A 24,186-nucleotide genomic window follows, 5' to 3' on the forward strand; every position below is an offset into this window, starting at 1 on the left:
TTTCTTTTTTCGTTTCCCAAATAAGTAACTTCTTGTTTGTGAGCTTGCGGACATGACTATCTGCTCATGCTCAGATACTGACACAGAGTACATTCAGATCCAGAGGTGGAATGTGTTCTGTGCACTCACCTTTAAAATTCATCAGATGAAAAACAAGTCAATTTTCTCTCTTCATCACAGACTGAGTAACATTTTATTTATTTTTTGAATGAGTGCAATGCAAAATAAGTCTCACATCCCCACCCAAATTCCGGATGGGAGATGGTTTTTAATGAAACACACAGAAAGAATGCTGTCTCCACTAGAATCTCGTTTTTGTTTCATGGTAAATCTAGCTCTGTACCTGAGTGAGCAGTTGTACGTGTGATGATGGAAACAGCAGTTGCCTAGAACAAGCGTTCTTCAACCTTGGTTCCTCAGGCCCAGCTTAGGGTGATGGGAATTGTAGTCCAACCACATATGGGGACCCAGAATAGCACAACACAGATATGTGATATACTAGGGATTCCTCTTTTATCTTTGCTTGCATTACAGTCTAGCTGCTGATCGGTAGAAATCCTGAATCTCTTTCACATATGGTCATATGACTGCAAAGAGGCATTATTACGCCCTGCATGGGTTCTGAAACTCATTTGTTTGCTGTTGCAGCAGCAGCAGCCATCTTTCTTTAAAGCCAAGCACTCTGGAAAACTAAGATACAGATACACATTTATTCAAACAGGTAAATAAAAATACCAAAGAAAGCTGATTTTGTAAAATACTATCTTTAATTTGCCCTTTTATTACATTGTAACATCCAAAGTATAAAACTTACAAGTTTACATTTGAACGGAAATATACATTTTCAGAAAATAAAAAAGAGTGTGTACATGGAAAATGTCTAATGTGCAATAGATAAAAGCTGATAAAGTTATTGCTTCCAGTATCACCTGACTCTCTCTCATACCTGTCTCCTGTCCCTGTCAGGTGAGGGAAAAATTAATTCAGTAATCACTAACAGTGATAGGGAGTGTGTAGTTATGGAAATGGGCAGGGATGTAGAGATACGGAGGACCTGAACATATTGCAGAGTTCCTGCAAAACATCACAGCCATATGCATGATTGAGCTAATGACACTCATAAAATATATAATCCACTTTCATCAGTGGAACAAACAATAATCAACACGGAACTATTTGTGTTTTCAGGAAAATGTGTGATCATTGGAGTTAAAGTGCAGCTTTCTTATGGAAAATTGTAATGTATGTCTCTTGACCATAATACAAAGCCTTATCTTTTTATCATTCAATTCTTATAATAAGTCATAATGGACCTAAAAATTTTGGCCACCTTGATTATGTGAAGATGTACCAGCATTTTAAAAGCTCAGCTTGTAGTTAAAAAAAAAAAAAAAAATCCTACCAAAGGAAAGGTTTTTTAATTTTCTTTTTGCAGGTATTTGGTTAATGTGATTTTGTGCAATAAAATAGTCAAAAAAAATCCTCTATGCTACAAATCACACTCTAACAGTATAATTCTATAGAAATCTATTTCAGAAGTGAAGTCCCATAGAGTTCATTTGGGCTTCTTCCAAATAAGCATGTACAGGACTGCAGCCTTATATATTCACTTGTCAGAGAATAATGCAGGTAGCACGAATGCCTATTAAAAAAACCCACCCTTTCTAAATTTACAAAAATAGCTATTATTTTACAATCTGTCAAGACCAGCAAATAAAAAAGAAGCTTATGCTCTTGTTACATACAGAAAATATTCTACTAGACCTCTTGAGCCATAATATGTCAGCGTTGCCATTTAGAGATTCTTCCTGCAACGACAAGAGGCTCTTACAGAAACTGCTTTGATTAGGCTGGTACATGTTTAAAGGCACATGCTGAATACTTGAAAGGAAGAGGGAGAAAATAACACTGTTGTCAGTGGTATTGTTTTTCAGTTTCTCTAGCTCTGGCATTGGGGCCTGAGATTTTTCAAACATGAACAGTGTCACTATAACTATGAATCTCATCAATGAATGCAGACAAGATTGTGTATTTCTGACTCTGAGCAACTGTCTTGAAATACTTTTCACACCCCGTTGCATCTTTTATGACTGTTGCTTGAAGGGTTGCAATTTTCCCCACAAAAATGGTACTACTATCAAACCCTGTGAAATGCACACTTGGTCCTTAGCTGTTTCAGGAAGTGTGTGGAGGGAGCCTTTGGGCCCATTCTTCTTGAGATATCCAGTCTTTATTCATTTTGTGCAAAAGTCTTGTAGCCATAGTGTCCCATGCTGAAATGGCTGGCCAGTGGCCGCAAGCCAAACTCAGCACAGCTTGCCCCCCGCCCCCCGCCACAAATATTTTGTGGAATCTGATCAGCACTGATCAGAGTCATTTTGACAACGAACCATTTTATCAAGTGTGTAACCAGTCTATGTAAGTGTGTATACTGGTGCTTACATTTTGTTTCTCTTTGCAAAAAATATATAAACATTTTCCAAACAAAGTTAAACAAATTTCAAAATCTTCTTTCCTAAAATTAACATTGGATACTTTCTGAAGGTGTGTTCAAACTGTATCATTAATACAGATATCCTAAGTAAATGTGGCTTCACTTTTGTGAAGGAATTAAGCCTCCAGGGCTTTTATCTGTATGGCTGAATTTTAGTGCCCGTTTGCTTCAGACACATTCTAAAACTGTCTCAATTTTCTTAACTGAAATAGCTAAATATTTAGTTTTGCCTGATGATTTCCAAACAAACGAGAGATATATTATTTTTATTGGCCCAAACCTTATCTGCAAATCTTTGCATCTATCACTTATGCAGAACTCTGCATCAGACTAGAAGCAGAATTCTGTGAAATATATTTTTGAAAGACTGAATGGCAACCAGCCTGGTTCACTAAAATAACACATGAGTTATTTTGTGTTTCTTTTGATTTGGGGGCAAATCATTATGTGTCTTGCTTGCATTTTCCAGGCTCCCACTTGCCATTGATGGGACCAAAACAATTATGTAAAGCCTGACATACAGAAAGGGTCATCACTAGACCCTAGAACCATTTGAGTCCATGAGACTTTGATCTCTGACTTCAGTGGAACCAAGTTTAGATTCTCAGGAACGCGTAGAAGAACTTGGATATCATTGAGCTCCACTGCATCTAAGGAGGTCAGCACCTAGGCATTTTTCAAGTTATATTTTTCAGTCTTACATGATCCAGCTCTATCCCAGCTAGATTATATCCCTCACTAGAACGTGCAGCCTTCGGAGGCAGTCAAGATGGCACTGGGATTCTTGTGGCACCATTCAGAAATTTCCATCATGCTGGCCTCCTCTACTGACACTGATCCTGGAGGGTTCAGCCAACAAAGCATCTTCTTTTTAAATTTTAACACATTCCCTTCAGTAGATGTGTTGCCAGTTGCCTCTACTTCCCAAGCAACCTGAACATCTTAAGTACCAGTAACCATTATTCATTGTGATCACAACAGATGGCGTCTTCTGATTACACAGAAAAAGGTTAAAAGCTGATACTTTTTTTTCCTCTTTAGGGTACTATTCTAAAACAGAGTCCCCTGGACCCCTTTCCAATTTGTATCCCTGATTTTTGTTTATGCAGTGTTACATATATTTAGCATTTTTCCTTTCCCCTTGAAAAATTCAAATCTGTCTATTCAGCAGCTCCTGCCACTTCCTCGGGATTCTTTCCATCATTCTGGATCATTCGAACAATGTGTGTCAGGTCCAGGCTACGGGTCAGGATGTCAAGTAGAACCTCATCTTTCTGTACTCCGTCCATGAACTCCTCCAGAGACAGCTCACCTGCAAAAACACATAGGATCTCAATTCATGTACTGTATAGCCTAATGTAATGGATGGTGTGGTATCTGATTTTCAAAGGGATGACATGGAAACCGAATTGGCTATTTCTGCATCATGCCCACCATTTCTGCCCAAGTCGGAGTTGCAGGATTTTGTTTCACTTCCAAAGAAGAGAGACCCCCCCCCTTTCCTTACATCAGGATGTCACAATAGCTGATCAACCTACTTTCAAGGTCTGTAGCATATCAGATCTGAATCCGTTATCTTCACCTCTTTAAATTCCTATTTAAAATCTCCCTATTCAATTGATTTCTCTCTTTTTGACTAATCTCAACCCTGATTAAATTACTTCTTCTCCTGAATAAGCAAAATGTCTTAAGCATCTCAGTGGAGTACATGATTTGCAGACCTCAGGCTTAGTTAACTGACTTTTCCACAGTCTTTCCATAGACCTGCATTGGAGGTTTGTTCCCCTCTCACATTAACATTTTGTTGCATTTCTCAGGACCAACTTGCAGTGCAGTGTGAGGGGGGAATAGTTTCAAAGATTCAGAAAAGGAAGTGGAATGTTTGGAATGGAATGTCAGTTATGTCTGCCTTAAAAGCATAATGGTCAGAGGGCCAACAGAAAAGAAGTAGTCTTATTTATTTATTTAGCTAATTAATTTCTTCCTACCAAAGAAATGTGAGGTAGTACCCCACCTCTCTTTGATCAATTTTGGCATGTAACACTGGCGGCCATCCCTCCTGCGCTGAATTTTCTCTAGTGCAAACTGATGTCAATCTGAAACCTTTACACAAGAGTCCTATGACCACACACTGGTAGGTCCCAGTCTATATTTTTGGCCTATAAATGTCAGGCCACACCTTGGAGTGCATAGAGAAATTCTTACCATCTCCATTTATATCGATTTTATCAAACACCATGTTTGTGAATTCCTCAGCTGTCATTACTTCATGACATGGGTTGATGGTGCGAATCGCCTGCAGGAAATTGAGATGGGAACATTTAATGAGCTCAAGTTGCAGAGTTATGTATTTGCACACAGTAGATGGATTACTCCCCCCCATGGCCCCTATGTGCGTCAGTGGAGCACACATAAGTCCACTTTGCCCCATTATGGCCACCCCCACCCTGCCCTCTTTAGGCCCCCACGTCAGTGGTCATGTGTCAGTTGGACACGTGCAAAATGGTTGCCTCCTGTATTGAAACAGTAAAGGGCAACTGTGTCATGGAATCTTCCACAAACTTCTGCCAAACACCATCAATACAACAATTAGCCAAGGAATATAACTCACCTTAATGATGTTTAGCAACTCATCCCTGTCAATACAGCCGTTTCCATCCACATCATACAGTTTGAAGTACCATCTCAGCTTCTGTTCTACTTTTCCCTTCAGGACCAAGCTTAGAGCTGCCACATACTCCATAAAATCAATGTAGCCATCCTGTTGAAACACAAGAGGCAGCTTGTCAGATGCTATGAGTAAGCCACAGCCATTCTCGCTGAATGCTTTTGTGCCTTAAACATTGGATCAACCACAGGGTGCACACAAACATACATTTGCAATGAAAATCATCAAAGAGAACTGCTCTTACCAAAACACACTCTTGGAGACCTTAGCCTCATCCTACCATTCATCCGTGGTCCTTTTTCTGCACACCTCCTTTATAATATTTCTATTGCTTCCCATAGGCACTGTTTCTGTTACAATCAAATACATATCTCAACTTTTGTAATGCAAGTGCAATTACAACCCTGCTTTAAAGCCGGACAGAAGTATTAGTCAATGTTTGCAGCATTACACAGAACATTTACAGTAGGAAAAGGAACTGAAATGGGTCACAAGTACCAGTTCCCCAGTGAATTAAGCTGAAAGCTGATCTTGTGTATGGCATCCTTTTCCACATGGTTTTTCTTTATATGAATTTTACGATGCTCTCAGACAAATAGAAAGATCACTGCTTGCTGCCTTTCATAGTTCCTCTGAAGAGTTGGGAGATAAAAGATGTGGTGCTTTTAGACATCAACTACCAGGGATGTCTCAAAACACGCAATTTAGCACCACACCAAAAGAATGAAGCATCTGATGATTTTGCCACCTCAGATGAGCCTACTTTCTAGTGTCCTCCTTTTATATAGGAACAAAGATTTCCTAGAGATCTGCCTTTCAAGGGCTCATTGACTGCTTGTGTATATTCTCTGTACCTTTGTGATTCTCAAGCTGCTGTTAAAATAATGTTGACAAATCACTGAAAAGTTAGGGGAATGATTGTATTTCTATGTATTTCTACTACAAAACAGCTGATGTAAAAATGGGGTGGGGGGGGCCTGGTGGAAAAAAACCTTCCAAAATAACAAATAGATTTATTGTATTTACATATTTCTTCAAGCTTTTCTGCAGTGGAAAATGAAAAAAGAAGTGCAGGATCCTCTGTGCTGAATCTGCTCCATAGGTCCATTCACTGCTAAATATCACTGGTGCAATGGCATTTTGGAACACAATGTCGATCAGGAATGTATAGATGGATGCCAGAGAACTGTGCTTTTGAAATTCATGCGGCTGCGACTTTTGTTCAGATCTCAAATGTATATACATTTGCTAACCAAAACCTAAGGCTGTAATCCTTGGCAAGAAGAACTTGACAGACCAAATTATTTGTCCAGATTTGTCTCCATGGAGGTTAATTTCATTTTGAGCCCTGATTATCTGTATCTTTGTCCTTGTGCTTCATTTTGTTTTGTGATTGTCTGTTGCCATGCTACCTAGAGATTCACGTCTTGGCCAGGACTTTCAAGGTGCTTTTTAAGAAGCTATGTGTCAGGATCAATGTACGTTTGCATGCATTATACACCTAAGATGTAAGTGCAGGTGCTGCTTCGGAAATTCTGGAATAGTCTGCTCAAATCATGTCTGTATGGACCTGCTAAAAACTAAACAAATGAAAACAACAACAACCACTACACTAGATAGCTGTATGGTTTCATCTCCATGCTTCAATGACAGAACAGTACAATTTGAAGGGGAATATAGATTCCCGTGGGATGTTCTCTTACAGCAACTCAAACTATTTCCCTCTCGATCACAAACAGCTAATCTGATTTATTCTACAGGCGCAAAAGTCAGATTAGGTTTAACAACATTGAACCCAATTACCGGATTGGATTTCCTGCATGTTGATTTATTCATCATGGCTGGGATTCAAAGAACCATGCAGCTAAATTGCACAAGCTCAAGGGGGCTTTCAACTTGCGTTGCTCAAACAGCAGTTCTTTATCCCACATGTCACAGCCACATTTGTAACCAAGGATCCTTTCAAAATAAGTTGGTGGTATGGCATGGGGGTGGCATCTGCTGTTCATGAAGGAGAAGGGTAAAAAAAACCCCACCGGGCCAAGCACAAAGCAGCTCTGTATCCCACTTTAAAAGTTTATTTAGTGTATTTTTGGTCAACCTGGCACACTTCTTGCATTTTCTTCTTTTAATCTGTTGAAAGGGAGAAACAAAACTTCTGCTAACAGAAACCTAAGTCAGCAATTATTGATAAGAAGTAAATTAAAAGCCATGGAATTTATTTTCAGACAAATATCCATGTTTGAGTATGCATGTTAGTCGTGTCTTTCACAAGGTCCAGCACTGAGGGTCTTCTAGCGGTTCCCTCACTGCGAGAAGCAAAGTTACAGGGAACAAGGCAGAGGGCCTTCTCAGTAGTGGCGCCCGCCCAGTAGAATGCCCTCTCATCAGATGTCAAGGAAATAAACAACTATCTAACTTTTAGAAGACATCTGGAGGCAGCCATGTTTAGGGAAGCTTTTAATGTGTGATGAATTATTGTATTTTAATATTTTGTTGGAAGCCGCCCAGAGTGGCTGGGAAAACCCAGCCAGATAGGCAGGGTACTACTACTACTACTACTACTACTAATAATAATAATAATAATAATAATTACTATTTCTTCTTCTTCTTCTTCTTCATCATCATCATCATCATCATTCTCTCTTATCTTAAAGACTCATTGAGAAATCAAGACTTGCTTTATATGGGATTTTTGCTTTGGCAAGGCCTGAAGATTAAAAGATCTGGTAACTCTAAATGTGAGTTGCAAGGCTGATTATTCCTATGACGTTGTGAGTAGGAGGCTGGATCTATGGTTATGAAACTGCCCCATGCTGAAGGCATAATTAAATTACTGCACGTGGCAATGCAGGCAGAGTGCAAATGTTTAATCACAGGGTAAAGATGGTTGGGCAGGTGTCACTGCATGAGGAAGCATTCATATGGAAAAAACTGGTTATTTTCTCATTTCAACCACTGTCATTCATGATTAATTCTTGTGCAAGAACAGGAAACAAATCTTGATTTTGATCAACTGTCTATCCCTTGCCTCCAAGAATTTCCATTGTAACTTCTCTCAAAATAATGGGATTGTACTATTTTATAACCAGCTATACATTTTATGTCCAATTTATTTCAATGAACTGTAAGAGCATGGAAAGTCTGCAGACATCCATTGAGGAAATCATGGATGAAAACTAAATTCACATGGATGTGTGCTCAATGACTTTGCACAACCACTTCCTTAATCCATCAAATCCTAGGAGTTCATTAAATTAATAAAGACCAAGTCGTGCATCCTTTAATCATAAACACAAATAACCTGATATGGAATTATGGTTGTAGTCTTTAATGTACCAACAGAGATTATGTTCCTTTGAACTGTGTGGGACTTCTACAGTATATAAATATGCTTAAGATCATGCTTCTTAGAAGGCATTAGTTTGACCTATTATACAACAAGTCAAGCCAAAGCTCTATTCCACAAATTCTTGCTCAATTTGGTAGTTGTAAGTGATAGCATCTAATGAAAGTTTTATCAAACACTGTGGATTAGATAATCCTGAATACTCAATTCAATGCATAAATAAATTATCAGAGATATGCAGAGGGTGAGTGAGAAATATTGGGCATTTGTAAATTATTGTTGGCCCTGTAAGATATATAGTTGTTGTCAAGAATAATGGAGACCATTACTAAAATAAATAAAATGCCAAATGTTGGATACAAAATGGGATATTAACCTGTTTCATTTCCAAATGAAGTCCTGCAATTTAAGAAAAGCGCTCTGCTGAAACAAAAATTCCTCAAATGTTTGCGCTGGGTTCTATATCACACAGGGAACCTTCATAAATTATTGAAGCTCCCCATTTCAGACCATGTACCTTAAACTCACGAGGGCTGTAAACCAGAGGATAGTGACATAGTAGAAAGGTGAGGCTTAGTGGAATCCGCCCTCCTCACCTTCACATGTTTGCTCACATGTAGAGATGAACAGAGATGGAGGAGAAATGCAATTCAATTTGCATTTAAAGGTGAATCTACCTAATTTGCACTGACTGACTGAAACAATACAAGAACTGAAAATTCACTGAATGTTCCAGTGCAGTATAAAAATGTATATATTAGGACAAAATGTTCATAAAAATTAATATATTTGTGAAAATGACATACAAAAATGCATTATATTAGAGGAAATTGCTTTGTAATAATGGAATATATTGGGGAAATTGCTATGTTTAACAGGCAAAATTGCATAAAAACAAATGTATCTGAAGAGAAATCTGCACTGATGAATTTTCCTGAGAATTATTTTTTTAATCACAAAGTTATATGGAAATCTGGAGAATAGAATTTAAGATTGTAAAGAAGAGGAACCGAGAGAAACAGAGACTAACAGATTTGCCTGTTCCTAGATATGTACAAATCTGTCAGTTTCAGTTTCTCCTTTTTAAAAAAAATCTTAAATTCGATTTGCCACATTTCCACATTAGTTGCACTTTTTTTAAACATTCACCTAAAAATTCTTCAGCCTTTTAGCATGCCTTTGTCCTAATATGCACATTTAGAAAGTGCAAATTAGCTAGGTTCACATTAAAATGAAAACAGAATGAAATTTCACATCCATCTCTGCTTAGACACAAGTAGAACAAATGCCTGATTAAAAATTCATTGTTGCTTTTTGTGAAAACTGAAGCAGGAATTTACTGATAAGGGCATTCTTTTAAACAAAATTATCATTGTCGGTTTGAATATTTGTAATTGATAATTATGAGCTCTGTACCACAAGATGAAATGGATAGAACCATTTTTCCAAATTGAAATGTCGTTATTAAAATCTGTTTTTATTAGAAGCAATGTCCGGCAAGCTCTTACCACAACAAAAATGAGACAATATATCATTTAATTGTTTTGCCTGCGTAACTTTTTGCTTTGAAGTTAAAACTCAGTTGAGGGACTAAAGAGAAAGTCTGGAATAATTTTCATTTGGGGTGACATTTCATGGGAGGCAGATGGAACAAAACATTGCTTTCCTGGGACATTCCCCAATTGTTGAAACTAAATAGCAGGTCTCCTCGACAGGAAATATTATACAAAGATGAGGAACCTGTGGCCCTCTAGCTATTGTTGGACTATAGCTCCTATTAACCTTGGCAACTAGCCATAGTGGCTGCAGACAATGAGAGGTGGAAGGCAAAACTTTGGTTCGGCATCTCTAATATCACGTGTCCTTAGCAGCACCCTTTAGCCTAAAGTAGTTGAGGTAAGGTCAGTTTTGCTCTGTAGACTTCTATATTATGAAATAGCTCAAATCCTAATACTTTCAAATGACTGCGGACAGTGAATAGATGTTTCGCATTTTCAGGCGGAGAGCTACAGTCCTCTGGTGGAAAGTAATTGGGGGTAGCATTCCAAAGGTTTGTGGGCCAGGCCCCACAGTGGACAGAACCAGAAACGCACACAGCCACACACACAGGATCACACTTACCTATGCACAAACACAAGGGATGACTGCTTAAGTGCCAAACAGCAAGGTTTTTTTTAATGACTACATAGAACAGACACACCCCAGACACACACTTAACACACAAGCACACACTTAACACTCACTTTTAACAGAGACACACACTTAATTTTTATAATTAACACAAGGATGCACACTTAACACACATTTAAGTGCACGCAGGTTCAGCCAAAGTTGGGCACTTTTAGCTGCATAGTGATGTCAGCGGGAAAGTTAAGCACTTACTTAAAAGTATTTTACAGTAAAATCAATAAGACTATATAGTACTCAATTTTGGCTGGATCACTCTCACACTCTACATCTTTTTCATCTTTCATCTGTGGGAAGACTAATATCTGAGGGAGCCTTTCTTGCACAGGTATGAAGCATTTGGGGTCAGTTAAATAACCTCTTTATCCATTGTCTGATTATACTTTTCAGACGAAGTTCTCTCTCCCTCTCTCTCTCTCTTTCTCTCTCTCTCTACTGTAAAATACTCTCTAATAATTTAAAATGACTTTCTGCAAGCACAGGGTGTTTATATCATTTAATATTTGTCCTAAATATTTCACAGTTGAACACTGCTGAACACTGTTGACCCGTTTTTCTAAAAAACTAGGGTGGTGCAGAGAGGTATAGAAAAGACTTACAGACTCTGTGGTTCAGAATTTAATGACCTACTGAATAACTGATCATAATCCATGCCTCTATAACTAACCTTCACTTCTCTGGCTCAGTTATTGGTTCAGTCCTTATATGCCATTTTGGCATATAAGTGGTATACAAATTAATAAATAGTAAAATAATAGCAGTTTTCATTTTGTCTTTGGCTATCCACTGAAAGAGCCTCATTAGTGACAAGGCTTTTTAAAAAACCCCACTGGAGACACCTTGAAAGAGCAGCTTTGCAGACCCGCCAAGTGTCCCTATTTTCCAGGGACAATCCTGCATTTACAGAAGCTGTTCTGGTTCCTGACCTGATCTTGGAGTGTCCCACTTTTCCTTATGATGTCCCTATTTTCATCAAATAAATATTGGAGGGTATGGTAGAATGTCCTTATTTTCATCAGGTAAATGTTGGAGAGTATGCGACCCCCGAACCAAGGAAATAAGTAACTACACAACCTTTAGAAGACACCTGAAGGCTTCCTTGTATAGGGAAGTTTTTTGAAAAATTTTTTTAATGTTTTATTATGTTTTTACATATGTTGGAAGCCACCCAGAGTGGCTGAAACAACCCAGTGAGATGGACAGGTTATAAATAATAACATCATCATCATCATTATTAAATAGGATGTCCCTGTTTTCATCAGCGAAATGTTAGAGGGTATGCCTTTGCTGCCATGAATCCAGTGCTTCCCTGCCAGACAGGAGGACAAGATGAATAGCAACACCCTACCTTAACACACCATGCCTGAACCCCATTCATTATTCCCCAAATTATCTCCAGATGAAATCATCTTAAATGATTTCCCCAACCCAGATCACCCCACAATTTCTCTCAAATTCATTTTATACCCAGAAATATTTGGGGCACTTAGAAAAAGATTTGGGATCCTTACAGCTCCCCTGTTAAACGGATCTAGAACACATCTGACTTAAGAGTAAAGACAGGGCTGCCTCCTTTGACATCTGCAGATCAATTCTATACTTAACAGATGCTGAATGACAGCAGGAATTGACCCTAGGGCCTTTTGCCTAGAAAATAAGCTTTACATGCCCCTAGGTCCTGAAAGCTTCTTATACAGCTTTGCTCCTGGTTTGCCAGCACTCCACATGTGATGTGATGACCCTGTATCAACTCCACTGATGTTAAACAGGTCACTGTCAGCATATAATCAGAATAGCAGTATTTTTCATGGGGCAGCAGTAACCAATATTCCAGCTCCCTCGAAAAAGGCTTGGAGAAGATCACCAGACTAAAATGAAACCAGAAGCTCCTAAGGAGCGTTGCATGATCAGAATATTATTGTAGAACATCAGCAGTAATAGGAAATTTGCTTTGCAGATGCAGGTAACAGAGTTTTTTGTTACAAATCTTCAGAAATGCTCATGTGATGGGGTTCTGGGTGCAGGACTTTGAAAACGGCAGGCTTTGAAATTTCCATCTAACCCAGCAGTAAAGGTAAATGATTAAACTAGCCATAATAACCAGACTACTTCTGAAAAAGGTCCAACACATATAGCACGTTCATAAGCAGCAATTCAAAACTGAGAAAGGCACATTCCATTCAAAAAAATAGAAAGTGTGCAATATCATAACAGACAGACAGAAATTACTGTTCTATATCAAGCAAAGTAAAAACGGCAAAGATCAACACTGTGAGGATTAGATGCTGTTTCATAGTATTTTAGATAAGAACCACATGTTCTTATATGTATGGGCATTACATATGTAAACAGAATGTTGTCTGACCGCAGCTGAATACCCACCTTATTAAAGTCGAATGTTTCAAACATCTGCTCGATGTATTCATTTGATGCTGGAGTCAGGTTTTTCAAGCCAAAAAACTGCTTGAACTCATGCAAGGTCAGCTGACCGGAGGGACACTCCGTCATGAACTTCTTGTACCACTGGTGGCACTCGGTGGCGCTCAGTTCTTCAACAGACTTTCCATCCATGTTCCCCATTGTAAAGCAAAAGAGGTGAGCACGTCTCTCAAAAAACAGTGGAGGACTTCTAGATGTTTCCCCCTTGTTACAATTCAGAAGCAGACGGTATGGTATTTATAAGTGAAAGAAAACAGCAAACCGCCTAAGGCTTGCTAAAGAGCAGGGATGATTGGGGGAGCTTCCTGAGAAAATTTCACACTCTCTGATGGAGTTTTAAAATTGCAAAAGCCTCTTCAAAGAAGCACCTGATGTTTAAGTACCCACTAAATCCTCCTCCAGCCAATGAGAGAAGAGTCCTATGATGGGATCCCAAAAGGGGCATGGGAAGTTCAGGGCAAAAAATAGAAAGGTGGTAAAATGGGAAAGCGTTTTGCAGATTATGGGACCCAGGAGATTAAAATGGCAGGATTTACCTGAAGACATCGTAAGCTTCTAATCCACTTCTCTTTTGATTCTATCAGCCATGTGCAGATATGGCATACAGGACAGAATGAGCTCCATACTTTGACTATGTGCTGTGTGAACAAGTACTTTATCTGTCCTGAATCTTCTAACATTCAGCAACCTTGGGTGTCCACAAATTCTGAGAGAGAGAGAAACTTTACTTTGTCCATTTCCTCCAGGCCATGAGTAATTTTATGAACTTCTATCATGTCACCTCAGTCTTGTCAACTTTCTTGAGAAATACTGTCATTTGATGTGTTTTCCCTCAAGCCAGCTTCAATCCAAAAAGAAAACATAAGCCACATTCATTTCGCAGTAAAGCTGAGGTGTGTACATTTGAGACAGCCATGATATATACATGATAGCTTCACAAATAGGAGTTGGGAGGGTTTTCTTCTTCTTCAGTGAAGGGGAACTCAAACAGGGAATGCTCATCTGGCAAAGACATCCCAGCCTCCTGTCTGGTATGTACAGCAACATGCAAATAGACTTGAAACACAGTGGGGGGGGGTTGACCTTGCTGTATTTTAAGCTATTAGTGTGTAGATAGCCTTCATCTCCCCAAGTCATACTTGTATCCATCCAACAGGGAAAGACACTAAGCTGCACAGCCCCATTTTGTCCAGCAACCCAGTGTGAAAGGGAGATGTCTTTCCACGTGTCAGCTTTCCTCTTTATTATTATTATTATGAATTTGTGCTTGTTAGACACCCTAAACTCTTTGGGACCAGTAGGTGTTAGAATTTAATCAAGGCTTGGAGCGTTAAAACTGGAGGCCAGAGCAGTGTGTTTTAAGCTGTCTGCCAGACACTTTTAACACCTGGAATCAGCAAATGTTAAAAGCTAATTAAGCTAGGCTAACTTTCTCGTGAGGGGCTAGCCTGGGGGATGAGCAATTAAGAGGACAAAGGATCAGAGGGACTCAGTATGAGATGGCAAATGGTTGGGACAGCCTTAAACCAGAGCTTAGAGAGGTTAGAGTTAGAAGCAATGTGAGTTAGGACCATAGTCTCAGCTGCGCCTCATTTCCAAAAGGAGACACGGACCCTGAGTAAAGTACCTGGAACCCCCTGGAATCTCATTCCGCTAAGAGATTGTGAGTGGCCTGCAACTTTCTTATTATTCTATTTCTATTCTGCCCTTCCTCCACATTTTGTCACACATCTGCTTCAGGCAACACCTGCCTAATGCTCCTCACCACTTCTGTATCAGTTCTGCCAGTGCTTTTTTCCTGGGGGGACACAGGGGGACGCATACCCCTAATCATTTTGTGAATCTGAGTTTGGCCTCATTGAGGGGCAGTATTTCAATATGAGTAGGAAAATTAGAGTACTTCTAAATATTTTTTTTTTAGAAAAAAGCATAGAGTTTTGCTTCCCAAACTCGTCTCCATTGCTCATTTCCCGTTGGCCCCATCTTCACTACATTGCAGTTTACCCTGAATCAGGAATGCTTTAAGGGGTGGCCTAGCAGGTCCGAGCTCTGAATCTTTTGCACCAGCCCAGTCTCCTGCCTGATTTTTCTCCATTTTTAAAAGCCCAGTGCTGGTGAGGCCCTGGCACTTGCCATCTGAATTGGTTCACTTATACATTAGCACACGCAAACGATATGCACATTGGTGTCACTGGCCTGTGCCTGGATCCTTGAAGTGCCTAGAAAAACTCCTGCCCTGAATCTGATTGAAATATTATTAAAATAGCAACCGTAAGAGCAATCCTATGCACACTTTCCTGAGATATACATGTATATCTGCCTATACATGTATTTTCTGAGATATACATGTATATCTGAGATATACATGTATATTTCTGCGTATACATGTATAGGATTGTGCCATTAAGTCACCCACATTTTCCAATGATTGCATTGTTTCACTTATTGCCATATATGCCCACATGGAATGCTTTCCCAGCAGCACCCCATAGAACTTAAGAGACAAATACATAAAATTATAGAAGATCTCAGCTAGCAGGTCTTGCAAGAATCCATGAAAAGTGAAGCCAACTTTTGCCAAGAAGTTTCTGGGTCGCCAGAGCAAAACAACGCAGTTCTAAATTCTGTAAGTCTTGCCACTTCCGCCCACTCCCAAAAAACCCTGGATCTCTGTTGTTTGTTCTATATGTTTCTAGAAACTGTGTCTTTGGAAAGAGCAAGTCAGATCAAGGAATCAGTTGCAGCCCAGTGCAAGGCAGTTCGTGACACACTTCTGCAGCTTGTGTAAGTGGATTAATATTAAGGACGAGGAGGAAACACCTGTTTATAGCAGAGGAAATACCATGTCTGCTAAGCACCAGGGATAGCCCCTACGCAATTAGAGGATTTCAGGGGATTCCCTCCAATCTGCTGCAGACCCACTAAGTGTTGAAATTCAGCAGTTAGTTAGCCTGGCCTAAATTTGGCTTTTGCTAGAAGCTCCTCTGCATTGACACATCTAAGGATTTACTTCTGATCATCCTGGGCTGCCTTCATCTCTTTCAGAAAGCCCCTTGGCATTTAGCATGTTCTTTCAGAGATAGGGACAGTTTTAAATTTTGCTCCATGCCATGAGTCCAGCTGGGGTTGTTTTTTGCTTTGAGATCATTTCAGTTTCCCTAAAATAAACATTCCAGCAGCAATGGTCACTTACATAACCTAGCCTGGCATAAAATGAACAAGTGTGGCAAATGCTCCTTAGTAAGAGTCCTGAGCTGTCGTGGAACGGTTAGCAATGCATGAGTGTAACTTGCCTGTGTCCATGCAGATAAAGTATCAGGACTGAAATGCATACTTTATAGTGTGTGCAGCAGGCAGCCCTTGTGGAACTTCTTAAAATAACTGGACCTGGATAAAGTGCAACCAACTATGGATGCTTTCTCGTGCTACTTCCTCCTTGCAAATAGGGATATGTGGGAACCCAATGACATCTGCATGAAGGAAACGCAGCAGCAGCATAACATCTAAAATATCTTCAGCCATGTTAAAGCAGATGGAAAACACACATACTGTAAAACAAACAGAAAAATAAATAGCTCAGCACTTGCAAGAGGATAGAAGCTGGAGACTTCCCCAGCAGGAGTCATCCTGACTCCAGTCTCATCCTCTACAAAGTGAGTGCACACCTAGAGGTCCGAGGCATTTGTGTTGTTGTGTCTTCCTCCCCCCTGCAGTACTTAAGATGTCCTACTTGTGTGGGCCCACAAATAATTTTAGACTCTGGGCTTAATGCTCTCTCTCTCACACACACATACACGCACACAATCTCTTCACATGGTAATCTGTATCATTTCACTTACATCCAAATGTGGTAAGCACATACAGATTCTGCCCCTCAAATCACATCCCTGATAACCAAGATGTTTCTGATACACACAAATAGGTTGTGTAAAGTCCAATGTTCTCAACATGTCACTAGACTACAGCAGAGCCTTATTTCAGGTGCACCCCAGGTTTCAAGAGAATGGTGGGTACTTCTTATATAACAAAGCTGTGGAGATACACAGCCCTGCTGTAGCAATGACCTGTCTGCTTGCTTAGGATACTGTGGGTTTCCCTCTCATGCTTCCACCTTAACATCTTTGCAAATTTCCAGATCGCTAAACTGGCTGCCTACCTTCTTCACCTGCCTTAGAAGTGACATCTTCAGCTCATGAAAGTCCATTCACATGCTATACCAAAGTGGAGAAGGTATAACAGAGTTGTGTATCAACCTTCCCTGTTCCAGTGGCTGTTTGAAACTCAGAAGACAGAACTCTCCATGTGTGAGATCCAAAAGCCCCCACTGACACCCCATGTTACAGCAAAACTGAGGAAAGTACAGCATAAATTATTTCTGCTTCTGCCCTTACCATTACTGTGGGGAACAAAAACACAGAGTGCATGAGGCCACAAGGATAAATGGAATTTCCTCAACGGGCTTTGCATTTTGGTGTTTTATTCACAGTTTTTGATCATCTGCTTTGCTACTTTTTGCATTCCGCTGACTCACATCAAAAGGTGGAAAGCCAGCTGCCTTTATTGTTTCTCTCCAGGATGAGCCTTGGCTTAAAGTGCCAACTAAAACCTGGGTTTTGGTACCCGATTTATGGTGGCACTTGGGTGACTGTGTTGCAATTTATCCCAGAAGCTCTTGTTAAGGCAGATCTGCTTCTTCTAAAGTTCTTCTGAAGTTCCTACAACATCTCCTTCTGAGTGGCCTTAGAAAATGAGTGAGCTCAAGCCTCTGAATGGAAGTCGCGGGTTAACTGCATGGCGATTTCAGTGTTTTGAGCCTGCTGCAGACAAGCCTGGCTTCTTCCCAAAAATGGGTTTCCATTTTGAGAAATCCACTCTTTCAACATCCATCACCTTCCTCGTGTGATCTGTGTCTCGACAATATCGATAACCGCAGGTGGGTTTTTGCAAAGTGTAAAATGGTGTGTACGTGTTGGAGTAGTTAGGGTTGTAGAAAGCATATCGGAGAGACTCACGCTTGTGTCCTCCAGGGTGGAGGACAACAGGGACATACTGAGAAACTAAAGCCTGCTCCATCTTGTAGCCCAGAGCTACTGGGAATGGCTTCTGATGCTTGTTCGCAGCAGCTTTGGCTGCATTCTTCTCCTGTGACATCTTGCAGGCACAAATGCATACTTTGGGTTTCATGGGTGCCTTGGTCTGTGAAGATAAAAGCCACATTGAAGAAGGACATGTTGAGTCAATTTGTTATACAGGGAACTGCATGAGCCCCCCTCCCCGGATATCTAATTGTCCCCTCCCCACAAATCAACGCCTCTCCCCTGGCCCAATCCTTAATTCATATCCAATTGGGTTAGATGAAGATTTAAAAGCATTTTGAACTTAACATCAACAAAAAGAATAGAGATAACAGGAAGAAAATGCATCTTTCCAAACCGAAGGTACGGAAATTCCTCTGATGACAAGTGTGCATAAGCATACATGATTTTTAAACAAACAATAATAGCCAGCAATTCTATAACCCAATTGTCTCTTTCTTCAATTCAAGTGCCGGTTCTATTAGTGCCAGTCATTTGGAAAGAAATATTTGTGTGAGAACTATTTTTTAATTGTTACTTAACCAGCTAGTTCCAATATAGCTGCTTTATTTATTGCCAGTGACACCCGTGCCCCAGGTAATTGTTGAATGGAAACCTGTGTTGATTATCCTGTTTAAACTCTTGACGGCACTTGAGCTTATTTTTAAACTCTGTTAACGGGTTTTCTACTTTCCATGATGCTCTGAGCTCATTAGGCTGCATTATTTTAGGCCTCTAGATCTGGCTCTGTCCACTGGCTTGTAAAGCTATTAATCCTGTAACAAGGGGAATCGGCAACCATTCATGTAAATCACTGAATGGCTATGACGCCAAGGGAGTCAGTGCAATGAAATAACCAACAGTTTCTTCCAAACAGGGGGACAGAGCCTTCAGCCTTTTTTTGATAAATGGTTTATCAAGAAACAGATACATAGGATCCAGATTTCTTCTTGCAAGGAAGCTCTTCAGTTTCACAAAAAGTGCACTCACAATATAACCAGCTATCCCAGCAGGGCTTCATTGTCTATCAAAACACACCAGTTGCCCCTATTTTTTCTGGAGACAGACCTCCTTTTGTGGCACCTGTGTCCGAGAAACCAAATCACTGGCTGTTTTGTCCCTATTTGCCTTTTCAGAAATGTTCCACTGGAATTTTTTTAATGTGAGATGCTAAGAGCAGTTGTTCTTCAGTGTTACTGCCCAGTTGCCCCAGAATTTAATCATTAAGTTGGGAGGTGGCTACTAAACATGATGCCTAGGTTCTACTTTCACTGTTGGAGACATTCTGCTTCTGAATTCCAGTTGTTGGAAACTGTCGGAGGGGAGAGTGACATGGACACCTGGTTGGCCACTGTGAGAACAGGATACTGGACTAGACTGGTCACTGGCTGGATTTAACAGGCCTAGTCTTATTGTTATACTTTTGGGCAGTGCTTTTTCTCTAGAAAAGCCGGTACTCACCACAAAGTTGTTACAATAAGTGCCACACTTTTTAACAAGAGAAAAGAGATGCTGGTACTGAGTACCTCCCCCCAAAAAAGCACTGTGTTTGGGGGAAGCTGGGCAACCAGTCAATAAAGTTTCTTTGGGGATGAAGACTAACTGGCCACATAATGCCCTCATGGGCTTTCCAAAGGGATGAGCTGGGTTGCAATAGCTGCAACAACCAAAAGAGAAAAAAATGGGCCTGGGCTAGAGAACGTTAGCTGAAAACTGGAGGGGAAATGCTACAAGAACTGGGGACATACATATGTCTTGCTCTGTATTGAATCCAAAGCTGTGACTAATGGGGAAGCAAGATCTTTTGGGGCTATAAGTCCCTCCATCCTATGCTCAGGTTGTATATATGTGTAAATAAAACCATATAACTTAGAGACCATGGTCTCTGCTGTCTTTCCAAGGAACCTGAGCCCCAGGAAAGTGCTGGTATCCCTGGAGTCTCACCACTTGGAGTTTGGGGTGGCACGTAGAATAACGTTTTTATGAGAAGGATTCATCTATTCTCTGGTGCAAGCAAATGTATGTACATGGGTACTAAAGCACAATCTGCAACTTCACACGCTGTAGCTGTGAGGGTACCAACTGTTGTGGGGCTGTTCTGCTTTTTGACTGTTTATTGAGCCAAAAGAACAAACATCGGCATATTTTAATTCAGGCTACAGCAGAACCTCCAGCAATGTCTAATAATGGGTATTAGGCAGTAGTCACTGTTGTGAAAATAGAATTATTGCAAGCATGCCCCTATTTTTGACAGAGCATGCTATACCAGAGCAAATGGTCACTTACTTTCTGCCTTTGCATCTTTTAAATCCAGGTGGCTAATGGAGTGCTTGAATCTCTAGGTGGGCAAGGGTGCCTGCAATAAAAAATAAAAATAATTAAGAAGACCATATGTGCAGCTTGCACACCTCAGTCCAGAAGTTTGCTTCAAATTATAGCACAGACACTCTTCCATTCCAATTAACCTCTGTCTCCAGAGGCCATCCCAAGATATCAAGTTTGAGCCCTGAACTTTCAGAGGCTGGGGTGTTCCTGACCTGGCAACTCTAGAAATAAGTCTACTGTATAAATGCAAATTTTAAATTTGATGTCTCAGCTGCTTTGCCATCACTAGCATGCAGCTCTTGGAAAGTGGACCAGAAGGGAAATAGCCTATTGGGCTGCAAACGTTTCCCCACCCTAGCTCTAGTAGAACACTTACACTCTGTAGAATAGCATGCCATGATTTTAACGTTCTGAAGAATTATTTCAAAATCCATAAGCTGAGAGGGATGTGTACCCTATGCTTCCCTCACATGCACCCAACTGGAACCACGTTCAGATACCGAAAATAATGCTGAGTCACTCCAGTAAGAAACACTGAGATATACATCGGCTAATAAAGAAGATAAATAAAGCAAAAATAAAATAAAGCCAAATTTTAAAGATTTTCCCCTCCCTTGTTTCTGTTTTAAAAGTGCTCCATAGGACCCAACTGCAAAGGAAATGGTTCTCAGCCTTCCTGTATTCATTAAAGCTTCTCATAGAGGCGCAAAATATTGGGTGTTTCCTAACACGACATATTTTCCAGATTAACTAGAAAGCCGTCTTGTCAACCCTTTTCAAAGCCTGCGGCAACTAGTAATGTGCCCATAAGAAGTGACATGGGCAACAAACCTCCCAGAAACACAGACACACACTTGGGATGAAGTCATGGGAACTAAGAAATGATCCACACCAGGATTATAAATAAGGGTGTCACCTTTTTTATTGGCCCGCTGTGCACTCCTGTGCCTGCAAACACACATGCAACTGCCCTAATGCAGTTGGTACATTTGGAGTGTTTTTGCCAGTCTCAAAATGGCTGCCATATCTTAAAGGGTAGAAGGATGGTATCTTAAAGGGTAAAAGAGATGGCCACAAAATGGTACAGGCGTGTTGGAAAAGGCACCTATATCAGCTAGTGCAGTGCTCACTCCCAGGGAGAAGCTCTGTGGCCCTCTTCCGTCCAATGAAATGTGGGCATGTTTAAGGAGAGGCTGAACCAGTGCAGAGAGAAAATGAGCAGAGAGAGCAAACAGTCTCCCATGCACAGTGGATTTCTGAGGGGATGTTTGCAAATACCGTATTTTTTGCTCTATAAGACTCACTTTTTCCCTCCTAAAAAGTAAGGGGAATGTGTGTGCGTCTTATGGAGCGAATGCAGGCTGCGCAGCTATCCCAGAAGCCAGAACAGCAAGAGGGATTGCTGCTTTCACTGTGCAACGATCCCTCTTGCTGTTCTGGCTTCTGAGATTCAGAATATTTTTTTCCTTGTTTTCCTCCTCCAAAAACTAGGTGCGTCTTATAGAGCGAAAAATACGGTACCCTTCACAGGTGACACAGCAGATTCTGGTGAGCTCACTGGTTCTGGTGCCCCAAGATGCTGTCTTGATGACCCCTGACCAAGTGCACATTTAACATAGAATTCACTGCCACAAGGGGGTTCTGATGGCTACCAGCTCAGAAGGCTTTGAGGAAGGACAGAAAAATTTCATGAAGGATACCTCTGTCAAGAGCTATAAGCTGGTACGGCTAAATGACACCTCTGTTTTTCAGATAGTTTGTTGAATTGCAACAGAGAGGTTCTAGACATTCTTAAACCATCAGCTACCTAGCTTCCAGAGTAACCTCCAGGCAGAGTTCAAAGGGAGGGCAGAGATCAAGCTGAGAAACAGCCTGAATTACACCTCCAGGTCGCTCTTCTCTCGACTCCATCTCATCATTTTACATTATTGATGAGTTCTATATTCTTTCCTCGCAGTTCCTGCATTTGTTCTTTGCCTGCCTCTGATGAAGTGCTTGTTATAGACAATGTTTAGGTTCATACAGTGGTACCTTGGTTACAGAAGCTTCAGGTTACAGACTCCACTAACCCAGAAATAGTACCTCGGGTTAAGAACTTTGCTTCAGGATGAGAACAGAAATCGTGATCCGGTGGCGCGGCAGCAGCAGCAGCAGCAGGCCCCATTAGCTAAAGTGGTGCTTCAGGTTAAGAACAGTTTCAGGTTAAGTACGGACCTCCGGAACGAATTAAGTACTTAACCCGAGGTACCACAGTATTAGGTTTACCGTTTCATCACCTGCTTTATAGAAAACAAACATGCCGCTCGACCGTATGGATCAGAATCTTTGTGACCAAGAAAAACCATCCCTGGAGAGATCAATATCACGTCCAGACTGGCACCTCTCCTGACCTTCATATATCTTGGTTTCATTTGCACAGGGATCTATGTATGTACACTCAAATTTATACATGCTCCTGCAGGGGTTCAGAAGGTACCGCACCCCCCAACTGCACTACAGCCACAGTACATAAAAGCAGGGTCCTTGTAGAGGGTATAGGGCAAAATAGACCTTCCAAAAACTATTTGATCCAAAATGCCTGTGGCTGTAAATATTGAGTCAATAAGTTGGTGGCTATCCAGACTGTTGCTAGCTGGATCTTTTCCCCATCAAGGCAACACAGTTCCATAATTCCCACCACCTGGTGACTCCCAAAATTCCATACAAGTACAAAAAGGATATATGAATGGATATAAGGAGAGCCTGCTGGGTCAGGAAGGTCAGTGGTCCATATAGCCCAGCATCCTGTTCTCACTTTGGCCAAGCAGATGCCTATGGGAAGCCAACAGGAAAGACCTGAGAGCATCAGGTCTCTCTCTTTCTGGGGTTTCCAGCAACTGGCATTTAGAAACACACAAACATACAGTCCCTCCTATGGGGTCCCCTCTTTCCCATCCTGCGCCTAGCTGCTTCCTTTTTTGCTGCCAGAGAAAACCTCTCTGTGTTTGGGCATTTTACACTATGGGAAGACAACGTCCTTCCTATGCAATTCCAGATAAGGTGGATTTGATTTAGACACGTAGCCCACGTCCCGCAGCGGCTGGTGTTCCGGATAAGCTGCTGGACTGGACACCTTCAAGGGACCGGCGTTGTTGCTCTCCAATCCTGGAAAGATGCTCCAGGGACTCCCTCGTGGGACTCCGCCCCGCTCTCCTTGGAGCCCAGCAGCCCCGCCGCCGCCTACCTTCGAGGGAAGCCTCCCCGCGGTGTCCTCCCGTCGCGTCACTCGGCAGCTCCTCCTCCGCCACCTCGCGATTTCCCTAAGCGCCGGGAAAAGCGCCGCCCGGGAGGAGGAGAGAAGGCTGGGCCGCTGCGCCCGGGCGCATGGTGACCTTCGCCGCCTGGTGCCGCCACCCTCTGCAGCCCGGGAGAGCGCGCCGCGGCGCCGCGTCCTGCGGGGACGGCTCATTGTGACTCGGGCAGGGCGTCAGCCGGCCACGCAGAGACGGGCGATCCCTAAAAGGGAAGCGAGCGGCGGGGCGATCCTGGGGCGAGGGATCCCGTGGCCGATCGGGGATTCGGAGGAGAAGCGCCCTCGCCTTGGGGGAAGCCGCGTGCGCGACCCAACCCCAGGCTCGGGGCATGCGATGAGAAACTCCAGACATGCTCA

General features: G+C 41.4%; 2 protein-coding genes across 2 annotated transcripts; both read right to left on the reverse strand.

The window, feature by feature from the left end:
* Positions 1 to 781: 781 nt before the first annotated feature.
* Positions 782 to 13,466, reverse strand: GUCA1A (guanylate cyclase activator 1A). The gene is made up of 4 exons (XM_082227521.1): positions 13,081 to 13,466; positions 5,106 to 5,255; positions 4,700 to 4,790; positions 782 to 3,806 (listed from the first exon to the last, which is right to left on the reverse strand). The coding sequence occupies exons 1-4, from the start codon at positions 13,276 to 13,278 to the stop codon at positions 3,655 to 3,657; spliced, it is 591 nt and encodes a 196-aa protein (XP_082083647.1). The 5' UTR covers positions 13,279 to 13,466; the 3' UTR covers positions 782 to 3,654.
* A 4,131-nt stretch (positions 13,467 to 17,597) lies between these two features.
* On the reverse strand, positions 17,598 to 23,950 carry CIMIP3 (ciliary microtubule inner protein 3). The gene is made up of 3 exons (XM_082227522.1): positions 23,761 to 23,950; positions 20,499 to 20,568; positions 17,598 to 18,333 (listed from the first exon to the last, which is right to left on the reverse strand). The coding sequence occupies exons 2-3, from the start codon at positions 20,511 to 20,513 to the stop codon at positions 17,938 to 17,940; spliced, it is 411 nt and encodes a 136-aa protein (XP_082083648.1). The 5' UTR covers positions 20,514 to 20,568; positions 23,761 to 23,950; the 3' UTR covers positions 17,598 to 17,937.
* Positions 23,951 to 24,186: the final 236 nt, after the last annotated feature.

The sequence above is a fragment of the Podarcis vaucheri genome, assembly GCF_965113315.1.
Source record: "Podarcis vaucheri genome assembly, chromosome: 6".
Lineage (NCBI taxonomy): Eukaryota > Metazoa > Chordata > Lepidosauria > Squamata > Lacertidae > Podarcis > Podarcis vaucheri.